We start from the raw sequence: 12428 nt of genomic DNA, 5'->3' as shown, positions 1-12428 counted from the left end.
AGTGAATGGGACCCCCAAGACCGGCCCTTGCAGGGCAGTGGTATTCTGTTTTGCAGATGAGGAAACTGAGGCTAGAAGAAATTTCAGATCACATGACCAAGCACACAAACCTGGTCCCAGATCTGTAGGCCCAGTGTCCCCACTCGCTGCTTTTTCTCTTTGCACACATTCTCCCTATCGCTGTGACCCGAAATGGGAGAGCGGAAGTTCAGAGCTTGCTTTATCAACTCTGAGACACTGTCACATGCCTAAAGTCACACAACTAGTGAGTGTGATACATAGCTGGTGAGTGTGACACACAGCTGGTGAGTGTAACACACAGCTGGTGAGTGTAACATATAGCTGGTATGACACAATGAGTGTGACACACAGCTGGTATGACACAATTAGTGAGTGTGACACAGTGAGTGTGACACACAGCTGGTATGACACAATGAGTGTGACACACAGCTGGTATGACACAATTAATGTGACACACAGCTGGTATGACACAATTAGTGAGTGTGACACACAGCTGGTATGACACAATTAATGAGTGTGACACAGTGAGTGTGACACACAGCTGGTATGACACAATGAGTGAGTGTGACACACAATGAGTGTGACACACAGTTGGTGAGGGTGACACACAGTTGGTGAGGGTGACACACAGCTAGTGAGTGTGGGGCAGACCAGGAGACCTCCTGGGCGAGGTAGAACAGGAGAGGTCTGTCAATACTTCTGATTTGGAACCAAGCTCGAGCAAACACACAGATGTGCTGTGGCCCCGAGAGGGGTGGCTTTGCTGCAGACATCCCCGTGACTGCCTTCCTGGAGGACAAGTCTACCTTTACATTCCGGGCTCAAAGCCTCCCTGGGACAATTCTCCAACTCCACCTTTACCCTGGGGCTCCCTGGGACAGGCAGGGATTCTGACTGTCTAGTTCTGTTGGGCACAGCCGACCGGTCCATATAGGTTGGGGCAAATCCCTGCACCCCGCAGGCTTTGGCACACCCCCAGGCAGAATCTATCAATGCCCTCCAAACTCAAACAACAATTTCTCTAGGGATCTACAAAGGAAAGGGAAAGGATAAGGCTCAGTGGGCCTTCCCAGCGTTACCAAAAGCTCAGGAAAATTATACATTTGCCCATGGCCCAGCATGGCACGGGCTGGCTGAAAGGTGGCATTTCTTTGATTCTGGCTAAAATTATCATTTTGTAAAATTCTAGTTGGTTCACGTGGAGCAGAAGCTGACTACTAGACAGGTCTTTGATGACTAAAATGAGAAAATACACTTATTATTACTTAATCTATGCAATTTGCTCAATGGTCTGTTAAGCACGGGAGTCATTGTCTTGGACAGAGTAGAATAGAGCATTTCCATCCCTTTAGACACTCAGTGGATGGTCCGGGGTTTTACAGAAAGGGGTGGGCTTCAAATTCCCAGCTCCAGCATCTGCTCTCTGGCCTTCGCTCTCCTTGGGTATGGATATGAAAAATCCCAGCTCATACCTGCAACCCCAGCACTTAGGACGCTGAGAAAGGAGGGTTGCCAAAAGTTCAGTATGAGCCTGGGCTACACAGCTGAGATCCAGGAAAGTCTGACTTAGAGCGTCAGTCCCTGTCTCTAGAAACAATAAAAATCATCACAACAGCGCCCCTTCTGTAGGCTCAGAGCTGACTGGACACAGGGCCTCAGCAGGCCATTGCTCCAAAAATTGGTATGACCATATTCTCTTTATTCAGAAGCTAAAACTGTGGATCTCCAAGCAGAGCGGTGTGTGTGTGTGTGTGTGTGTGTGTGTGTGTGTGTGTGTGTGTGTGTGTGCGGTGATTCCTAGAGGCTGAGGGGAAGGGAGAAACCGAGGCAGCTGGATAATGGTAACCAGATTTCTATTAGTTTGGATAAACAATTTCTAGACTTCTACAGAACAGGAAGGTGACCCCAGTTTACAAACAGCAGAGTGGCTGAGGGCTCTGGACACAAAGCAATGATCAGAAGATGAAATGCTAATCATGGAGATTGATTCGGCGCGCCTCGAGTGAATGTGCTCTGGTAATACGGATAATTACTACAGCGGACCTGAAAAGTAAAATACTGGGCTGGAGAGAAGGCTCAGCAGTTAAAAGCACTTATTGCTCTTGCAAAGGACCCAGGTCAGAGTGCCGGCACCTACATGGTAGTTCAGGACCATTAGCAACTGTAGACCCCAGGGATCTGACGCCCCCTTCTGACCTCTGCAGGCACCAGAGGCATACGTGAGCAAAACATTCATACGCATAAAATAAAAATAAAGGAAAATGCTCTGTGTGTGTGTGTGTGTGTGTGTGTGTGTGTGCGCGCGCACTGTGTGTGAGCGCGTGCACATCTGCACATCTGCAGGTATGTATATGGGTATGCACGTATGTGTGCATGCATGTGGAGAGGTCATAAGTCAACTTTGACTGTCGTTCCACAGGAACCATCTACCTTGGCTTATGTTTGTTTGTTTGTTTGTTTGTTTGTTTGTTTGTTTGTTTTTAAGAGATGGCTCAATGGTTAAGAGCACTGACTGTTCTTCCAGAGGTCCTGAGTTCAAATCCCAGCAACCACATGGTGGCTCACAACCATCTGTAGTGGGATCCGATGCCCTCTTCTGGTGTGTGCTACAGTGCACTTATATATAATAAATAAATAAACATTTTAAAAAAGAGAGAGAGAAGAGAAAGAGAGAGAGATGGTCTCTCTTGGGTATCTGGGACTTTCCAGTTAGTCTAGGCTGCCTGGCCAGTGAGCCCTAGGGATTACAGGATTGGGGTTACAGGCGCATGCAGTCACATCTGACCGTTGCTTGTTGTTATTGGTGATGGTAATAGAGGGTTTTTGAGCAGGATGACTCTATGCAGCTCCAGCTGTCCTAGAACTTACTCTGTAGATCAGGCTAGCCTGGAACTCAGAGATCCACCTGCCTCTATCTCCTGAATTGGTTGTTTTTGAGACAGGATTTCTCTATATAACTCTGGCTGTCCTGAAACAGGCTATGTAGACTAAGCTGGCCTTGAACTTGAAGAGCTCCAGCTGCCCCTGTCTCCTGAATGATGGAATTAAAGGCATTTGCCCCCATACCTGGCCACATCTGACTTTTTAAGTGGATGTGGGGACTCTTTATATATATATATATACATACATATATGTGTGGTGTGTGTGTATATATATATATATATATATATATATATATAATACTAAGAGATGACTCAGCAGTTAAGAGCACTTACTGCTCTTCCAGAGGACTGGGGTTCAGTACCTAGCACCTAAACACACAGAGAGAGAGAGAGAGAGAGAGAGAGAGAGAGAGAGAGGAGGAAAGTAAAGGAAACAACATGGTGGAGATATATTATGATATTATCATTTAAAGTCCTTCCCTGAGGACAGCCCAGAAGGCTTGCCTCCTCCCACCCCAGGCTGCTGAGACAGGAGCCTCAGCTCGGTGCCCTGTCCCCAGCAGCAGTGTCATGGGCCCAAGAACAGCTTCCTCAGAGGCTGTTTAGGAAAGGCTCTTACCGGAGGCCCAGAGATACTAGCACCAGGAGGTCCCATGGGTCCTGTGGCTCCTTTGGGCCCTGGAGGTCCCTGTGGGGAGTGGACAGGGTGCTGAGGCACGATCTGAAGCCAGCAGTGAGCTGTACGTGTGGATCTCAGGCAGCCCTCTGACCGGCGTCACTTAGCCTCAGGTCCTATGCTGCGGTGCCAACAACCACAGCGGAAGAGACTCACCTGGGCACCGTGTTCGCCGGTTGAGCCAGGTGGTCCCCGAGGTCCGGGGGGCCCCTGCAGATGGAAACACATCTGGTTATCTCTTCTGTAAAATGGCCCCTTCCCCTGTCAGCCACCTCCAGGCCTAGGAGACCTACCTGAATGCCAGGCAAACCTGGGGTTCCAGGCTCCCCCTGCAAGTCAGAATGGGCAGTCTGAGGCACAGTGGCCAAAGGCCTGCCCCTTGTACCTGTGTCCCTGGCAGATCTGGGAGGGTGCCTGCCGACCCCAACTCAAGAGAGCTCCCCAAGAAGACTCAAGGGTTAAGGCAATAAGGGCAAAGACAAGCTCCGGCAGACATGGTGGCATACGCCTTTCTTTAATCCCAACACTCAGGAGGCAGAGGCACTGGCAGATCTATGTGAGTTCAAGGGCAGCCTGGTCTACATAGTGAGTTCCAGGATAGACAGGGCTATGTAGAGAGAGCCTATCTCCATTTAAAAAAAGAAAAGAAAAAGAAAAAGACCAATACAGATACCAGGCCAAGGCTGCTGTGTGACCCCTGGCCACAGAGCTGTGCCCTTAGCATCTCGTGGCCCTGGATTGGGGAGCTGGCAGCTATGGCAGTATTGGAAGCAAGCAGGAAGGCAAGAGTGAAGCAAGACACTCACCTGGGGTCCCTCAGCACCGGTGCCTGGAGGTCCAGGCTCTCCCTGAAGAGGTAAAACAACCCCTGGCTGGAAATTCTCAGCCCATCCCCCAACCTCTTTGAAGCCTTCTCTACTTTCACCTTTCACCGTGAGTCTGGAATCCCTCATTTGTCCCACAGTCCCTATCCTCCTCCCCCTCCCCTCCCCCTCCCCCTCTTCCTCCTCTTCCTCCTCTTCCTCCTCTCATTCCTCCTCTCCCTCCTCCTCCCCTTCTCCTACTCCTCCTCCCCTTCCCCTTCTCCTCTCCTTCCTCTTCCCCTCCTCTTCCCCCTCCTCCTCCCCCTCCTCCTTCCCTCTTCCTCCTCTTCCTCCTCCTCTTCCTCTTCTTCCTCCTCTCCCTCCTCCTCCCTTTCTCCTACTCCTCCCCCCATCCCCCTTCTCCTCCCCCTCTTCCTCCTCTTCCTCCTCTTCCTCCTTCCCCTCCTCCTACCCCTCCTTCTTCTTCTTCCTTCCCCTCTCCTCATCCCCCCTCCCCCTCCTCCTCCTTCTCCTCCCAGAGAAGCACCCTGGGGGTGGGGGTGGGGCTCCATTCCCATACAAACCTGAGTGCCCTTCAGTCCTGGAGGCCCTTGAACTCCTGGTAGACCAGGCTGGCCCTGAAAGGTACAAGGAAAGCCATGGATACCGTTAGTGTGTTGGGCAGATAGAGAACACACAGGCAGGGAAGGGTGAGAGGTTTGAGCCGATGGCACTTACTGGTTTACCGGGCCGACCCACACCTTCAGGACCTGGCTCTCCTTTGGGACCTGGTTTCCCAGGCAGTCCCGATACATCTGTCAACGCCCCCTGCAGGCTAGGGCAGGCAGTGCATCCATCGCCCTGGTCAGAGATAAGGGGAGCCTGTGAGCTGGGACTGGTTGCCAGGCCTGGGGGCATTGCAAAGCCAGCGCCCCACCCCCACGCCCCCAGCCCTCCACCCCATTCTCTGAGAGCCCCACCCCTACTCCAAGCTGCAGTAAAGCGCCTGAGGAATCTGGTACCCTGGGTTCCCTGAGGCTCCCTGTAGTACCACTCATTAATTGCCTCTTGATTTCTGTTTGCCCACACAACAACCTCCTCACGCAGGGCTAGCCGACCGACCTTTTCTCCTTTTGGTCCTGCAGGACCCCGAACCCCAGGCTCTCCAGACATTCCAGGCTGCCCTGTGATGCCTGGCGTTCCAGGGTCTCCTGGATTCCCAGCATCCCCCTGTAAGGAGTCATGTTTAAGGAGGACAGGTGTCGCCCAGTTGCGGGCAGGGTGCCCCTGAGAACTGTAGGAAATCACAGTCCCTTCTGGGGCCTGGGGGCTAAGAAGGGAGTGGAGATTGGTATGAGCAATCGAGGAAAGGGGGCAGTTTGTTTCAGAGAGAGGCAGGGTGGGGTTGGGAGGGTCACATGGAGCTGGATAGGTGGGGAGGTGGAGAGGATCTGAGAGGAGTTGGGGGGAATATATTCCATTAAAAGTATTTCGATTAAGGAAGGAAGGAAGGAGGGGGGCAGAGAGGCCTGTACAGTGACCAGGTACCCACACACCTCAATGCCCAGTCACATTCTCTCACCTTCTGCCCCTTGAGTCCACGCTCTCCAGCTCTACCCTGAGGAGAAAATGGTCTCAGCACCGGTTCCCTCAGGACGAACACCTCTGGGTACCCAGCACTGTGGGAGACCCAGGGGATGTGGCCGCAGTGCTAGGGAACCTGTCTACCACTGGAGATATTTCCGCCTATATGACCTAGACAGGTTACCTTGTCTATCCCCTCATCTAGCCTCAGTTTCCCCATCTGTCAAACGAGGGTGAAAACACAGTGTAGACATCTGCACCACAGAGCTCTTGTGAGACTATTCTTCAGCTGGGCCAGTGTTTGCTGTCACAATTAGAGCAGCAGCTGTCATACCACAGCCACTCTGCCATTTCTCCAGCGTCTCTCGTGCGCCGCTCAGGGCTTCGCGCAAGTCATGACTGAGCTTCACCTCTAAGGTCAGGACCCAGAGGGATGGAGAACAAAAGTGACTTGCCCAAGTCAAAGATCTTATTAAAAAAAAAAAAAAAATCGGACCCAGCTTGGAACCCAGCTCTGCTGAGGCGGTGCCGTGCTATGTCCCAGGACGGAAGCTTATATACAGGATGCAAGCAGACCGCGCTAGACGCAGAGGTGCTGATCTCATCCCACTCTGCCCGTCTACCCAGGAAGTCTAGAGAGGCTGCGGGGACCATTGCTTTCTTGCATCCTGCCAATGACCATCTCCAGAGTTTACCTGCTTCCCAGGCAGCCCGGAGCCCGGGGGCCCAGGCTCTCCCTTCTCTCCAGCTGGGCCGGGCAGGTGAACCACTTGAGTGTCCCCATCTTGGAGCTTGGACAAAGATGCACAGGGCTCACACGGCTCCCCCTGCAGAGCAAGGATATTGGGTTAAGGGGGTTCCTGCGGCCTGAGGCTTGGGATCTGGAGCTGCAGGATGTAGCCAGCTCTGATGTGGCACCCTCTGCCAAGGGAAGGATGTCCCAGGAGAGCAGGGGACGAAGCAAAGACAGAAGCAAGGCCTTACTGTAAGAGCCAGGATTTACCCCATAGACTGTAGGGGACCCAGGATTTGGAGTAGAATGGACCAGAACAGAGACATCTTCAGAGGCGTGCCCTGGCAACAAGCAAGGGATGCCCCAGACTGACCTTTGCCCCTTTGATACCAGCCGGTCCCACTGGTCCTGGTGGTCCCTGCATGAGAAGTCACATAAGACACTGCTCAGCACCAACCTAGCCTGTGCAGACACAGCCCGAGCCTCTCGGTTCCCCTATACCTACCGCAACTCCAGCCGGCCCAGCATCGCCAAAACTACCCTGAGGGCCAAGCAGAAAGCAGAGTTAAAGAGGAAACAGGGGTGGGGGCTGGAGAGATGGCTCAGTGGTTAAGAGCACTGACTGCTCTTCCAGAGGTCCTGAGTTCAAATCTCAGCAACCACTTGGTGGCTCACAACCATCTGTAATGGGATCTGATGTTCTCTTCTGGTGTGTCTGAAGATAGTGACTGTACTCATATACATTAAATAAATAAATCTTTTTTTTTCTTTTTTTTTCTTTTTTCTTTTTCTTTTTCTTTTTCTTTTTTTTTTTTTTTTTTGGAGCTGGGGACCGAACCCAGGGCCTTGCAGTTGCTAGGCAAGCGCTCTACCACTGAGCTAAATCCCCAACCCCAATAAATCTTTTTTAAAAAGTAATAATACAGTTTTTTTAAAAAGCTATTGAGTGTGCAAGGCCTAGGAGGAATTTTTGTCTGTGATGTTCACTTCATAGCACCTAGCCCAGTGTTCAGGGCCAAAAGGCATTTGATGAACAGCTCTTGGAGAAAAGACTCTGTGATCTCAGCCTGGCTAGCGTGAGGCTGGGCCTGGGCTTCTGGGATGGGAGCTGGTTTTAGAAACTTAGCTTGTGACTGTTCAGGGCCTCCCTGGGGAGTTGGGAGGAGTCCCAGTCCCAGAGTCTCACTTTCCCTTGCCAGTGGACACCCCAAAGGTCCGCCTAGGTACCTGCAGGCCTTCCCTGTTTCCTCTTTTTTTTTTTAAGATTTATTCATTTATTATATATAAATACACTGTAGCTGTCTTCAGACACACCGGAAGAGGGCATCGGATCTCTTTACAGATGGTTGTGAGCCACCATGTGGTTGCTGGGAATTGAAAAGCTTTTTTATCAAAAGAAAAAGTAACCCTATGCTATGTAGTTCAAGTTCTGACCCTTGAACTTCTGACCCTCCTGCCTCAGGTGTGCATCGCCATGCCCAGTTTATGTTGTGCTGGGGATCCAGCTCAGGGCTTTAAGCCAGGCAAGCACTCTACCAACTGAAGTATATTCTCAGCTCTGTGTGTGTGCGTGTATTCACGTGTGTGTGTGTATGCTCGTGCACGTGTGTTGACATCAGCCATCTTCCTCAATCACTCTCCAAATGCTTTTTTAAAATTATATTTTTATTTTATGTGCCTGAATGTATGCCTGTGTAAGGGTGTCAGATCCCTTGGAACTGGAGTTACAAACAGTTATGAGCTGCCATGCGCATGCTGGGAATTGAACCAGGGTCCTCTAGGAACAGCAGCCAGTGCTCTTGACCACTGAACCGTCTCTCCCGCCCCTTTCCTCACTGACCCCAAAGCCCATCGATTCAGTTGGCTGACTTCAGGGTTGAATTTTTAGGTGGTTGCCGGGAATTCGGGTCCTCACACTTGCAAGGCAAACACTTTATGGCTGGAGCTTTTAAAAGAGTAACCTTAAGCGGTGATGAGTGCTATGAAGGAAATGAGGTAATGATGTAGACAAGAAGGGATGCCATTTATACTGGGTGGTCAGAAGTAGGACCACGATCATCCGAAAGAAGTTAATGAGGCCAGCCATTGAAAGGTGGTGGGAGGAAGCCCTCTGTGTTTCTATGGGGGTGAAGTCTGGAGGTGGGAACAGTCGCCACATATTCCAGAGTGGAAGGAGGGTCTGATGGCTAGAGCAAAGGAAGGCACAGAGAGGAGGGAGGATGGTCAGAATGAGAGCCAGCAGGACTGTGGCACGGAGTCAAGTCCCAGAAGGCATGTAAGCAGGAAGTTCTGTCATTACAGTTCTCTCTACAAAGGCACACTAACTGCTCCGTGATAAATGGGTTGTCGAAGGGCCTCAGTAGACACATGCAAGCCAGAGGAGGTCACTGTCATCGGGAGTGAGACCATGGAGACCCAGTGGCACACATGGAGAGAAGCAGGGAGAGCCGAGGGAGACGTGGGCAGAACCATCAGGAGTTGCATCTGGGCTGGACAAAGGGGGAAATGATGTGGGGAAAGGAGGAGTGAAGGACGATGGCGGCTTTGGGGATTCGGGTTATGCTATTTGCTGCGATGGGAAAGGCTGGTCACGCTTGGTGGCATGGGCCTCTAAGACAGCTACTTAAGGAGGGATAGAGGGTTGGGGATTTAGCTCAGTGGCAGAGCGCTTGCCTAGCAAGCGCAAGGCCCTGAGTTCGGTCCCCAGCTCCGAAAAAAAGGAAAAAAAAAAAAAAGGAGGGATAGGTAAGAGGATCACAGGTCAAGGCCTGTCTGAGGTACATTGTGAGTTCAAAGCCAGCCTGGGCAACTTAGTGAGACCCTCTCTCATAATAAAGAGTAAAGTAAGGGTTCCTCAGGTCTCTTTGGAGCAGGGGATGTCACTCGGTGTAGAGTGCTTGCAAAGCATACGCTAGATCCTGGTTCACTCTCAGTAACATGCACGAACACATAGGCACACACACGCACATACTACACACGAGCGGAAGGAGAGCAGGCGTTGGGAGGGGAACTACAACTCCATTTGAGAAATACCTTGTGAGTCTGAACACACCCCAATGTGTCTCCCACTTGGGCACTCTCACATCCACAGAGCCCCTCATCTGAGCAAGCCTCTATTAGAGATCCAATGCTTCTGTCTCCGGCACAATCACGAACACAAATGTGAACACCGGCATCAGAATCTAGCCAACAGGCCGGTGGAGATCATTGACTCTGGGGCCAGACTTCCCCATGCTCAAATACCCACGAGGCATTGGGAGAGTCTCTGGGCCTTTTTTTTTTTTTTTTGGTTCTTTTTTTCGGAGCTGGGGACCGAACCCAGGGCCTTGCGCTTCCTAGGTAAGCGCTCTACCACTGAGCTAAATCCCCAGCCCCGTCTCTGGGCCTTTTGAATGTCTCCTTTTCCTCACCCAGACAATGGGAAGAGTAGAGAAATGTACTCCACTAAAGCTTGGGAGGATGAAACGAGATTAAAGCATGCACAAGGCTTGGAACAGTGCCTGGCACGTGATAAGTAGAAAAGGAGAGTTAAATATTATTTTGCTTTAAGGTAGTCTTGGATGTGCCTAATCGTTTTAGATTATTATTAAATTAAGAATACAACACCAAGGAATTCTCTGGGAGAACATGAGGTTCTTGGATCTAAATTCCTTGCCTCTGCTCGGGGAAGCCCTGGTGGATGGCTCTCTCTGTGAAGCTGCAGTTTGACCCCTGCCTCGCTTGCCTTCCAGGGCTGTCTCCCCCTGCCTTGCCTGTGCCCCTGATGTCTAGCCCAGGCCTCACCTTCTCTCCTTTCATGCCTCTTGGCCCGGGAATTCCAGGTTTGCCCTTAAAACGAAACAAAACCCCAAGATGGAGTTATGGCACCTTTGCCTGACACCCCTCCAAGCTCCCAGCATCCAATCAACAAGAGAAAGGAACGAGGGACTGCTAGGCGGTTGCTAGCACAGGGATGGAGGAAAACACCAGGATGTAGGCTGCTTCATGGCTTCCTCTTGGTCCCTGCCCCAAAACATGGGACCCAAAGAGCCAGGACCAGTATGCCCAGGGCAGATCACTCACCGGAAGGCCAGGTAAACCATGGACAGGGGAGCCCATGTCTTCATTGACCCCAGTGGAGGGCCCAAGATGCTGGGCCCCAACACCTGAACTGCAGGATGAGCAGGGTTCCCCCTAGGGAAGGAAGAGAGCAATCAAAATTCTCTCAGGTGGACGGAAGGCGAGGACCAGGGCACAGGGGCCCCTCACCTTCTCTCCTTTCATTCCTTGGATGCCTGGATCTCCCTGCAAGGAAAAGAAATGATTTGTGGGCTAAGATGAGACATATTGGGACAGCCCAAATGCTCTAGCTGTATTTAAGGATAGCAGTGTGACACACCACATACATTTTCTTTAAACTGCCCCATTCCTGAGGGATTCAAAGCCAGCATCCCAGAGGCAGTGCCCATCAACCCATATAACAAAAAGGGAAATAAATTTAACCTAAATGTCCACATTAGAAAGTTCTTTACACACCCGGTCACCTTTCAGTCCAACAGTTCCTAGGCCCTCCTGAAAGACAGGGTATATGAAGGAGTCAGGTGAGGAGGCTGAGGACCTTAACCCTTGCCCTGACTACTTTCTTTCATTTTCTCTACCCAATACCCGAACCCAGCCAACCTTCACTCACAGTGAGATGGTTCTACCCTATCTAGTCCAAAAGATACTGTAGAGTCTCTTGGGGGGGAAAGTGCTGGGAGGTTGCCATGGAAACCTGGGATGACACTCTAGCCCCACCCCAAGCTCTATGGTTCAAATCTCATCTAGGCAACTCTGGGCCTAATCTTGGTGGTACTGAGAAGCACCCATTTCCTCGGGGTCTGTCTTGTGTATGTTTCTCAGTGGCCACTTGGGCACTCACCCTGGCTGGAGCAGGATCACCTGGTTCTCCTTTAGGCCCTGGCTTTCCAGGGAGCCCCACAAAGTTCTGGAACCCTTCGGGCAGCGTTGGACACACTTCACAGGGGTCACCCTAGCAGAAGACAAGAACCACAAGTGGTTAGGGTGGGGCTGAGTCCTCAGGAAAGATAAAGCCTTTCCTGTCACACCCGTTTTTGGTGTTTCCCATCATCAAAGTGGACAGACAGCAGGACAACTGCAGGGGCTGCCTGTCCAAGTGATTCATTCATTCAGGAAAGGAGTCCCCAACATCCTGAAACTATGTCCTCAAAGCAAGCCAGGTGAGATACATGTGTTCCATTGACAGATATGAGACTTGGGCTGAGAGAGAAGCTAAATGGCGCTCCATGCTCATAGACCATGCAGATGCCTGAGGTAGGGTCTAGATCTGGCTGACCCCCCAGGTAAGCTCCTGATCTGATCACAAACCTTCCTTCCACAGTAATAAGTGTCACCTGAGGTGGGGGCAGAGTGTCCCTGCTACTCAGAGTAGAACCTGCTCCCACCCCAACCTAGGGCCACCAGACATGGAGCCTACCTTTTCTCCCTTAGTCCCGGGTACTCCTGGCTTCCCCTATTGGGAAAGTGAAAAAAAGCATGGGGCATTAATACCAGGCACAGGGATTGCTATGGCGGGAAGGAGCTGAGGACCCAAGCCCTTCACCATGGAGGCTTTGGAGGAACAGATCTGAGCATGGTGAGCAAGAAGGCCCTCCCCTGTTTGTGGTCACTCACCGGCTTCCCTCCTGGGCCTTCCTTTCCTGGTATTCCAGAGCTGCCCTGTAATCAGA

General features: G+C 51.4%; 1 protein-coding gene across 12 annotated transcripts in view; it reads right to left on the bottom strand.

Annotated features, from left to right (window-relative positions):
- Positions 1–12428, bottom strand: part of Col16a1 (collagen type XVI alpha 1 chain) — a 53375-nt gene that overhangs the window by 28194 nt on the left and 12753 nt on the right. For 8 of the 12 annotated variants that reach the window (NM_001302967.1, XM_087550224.1, XM_087550227.1 and 5 more), the window contains 18 exon segments: positions 3523–3591; positions 3736–3789; positions 3873–3908; positions 4386–4427; positions 4967–5020; positions 5121–5243; positions 5505–5612; positions 5965–6000; positions 6662–6793; positions 7073–7117; positions 7205–7240; positions 10483–10527; positions 10762–10872; positions 10948–10983; positions 11215–11250; positions 11600–11710; positions 12176–12211; positions 12373–12417. In NM_001302967.1, coding sequence (NP_001289896.1) covers positions 3523–3591; positions 3736–3789; positions 3873–3908; positions 4386–4427; positions 4967–5020; positions 5121–5243; positions 5505–5612; positions 5965–6000; positions 6662–6793; positions 7073–7117; positions 7205–7240; positions 10483–10527; positions 10762–10872; positions 10948–10983; positions 11215–11250; positions 11600–11710; positions 12176–12211; positions 12373–12417 — 1155 coding nt within the window. 12 annotated transcript variants of the gene reach the window in all.

Source organism: Rattus norvegicus, chromosome 5 (assembly GCF_021556685.1).
Source record: "Rattus norvegicus strain SHRSP/BbbUtx chromosome 5, alternate assembly SHRSP_T2T, whole genome shotgun sequence".
NCBI lineage: Eukaryota > Metazoa > Chordata > Mammalia > Rodentia > Muridae > Rattus > Rattus norvegicus.
Note: the sequence above shows the minus strand (reverse complement) of the source record. Positions and strands in the feature narration are given on the sequence as shown.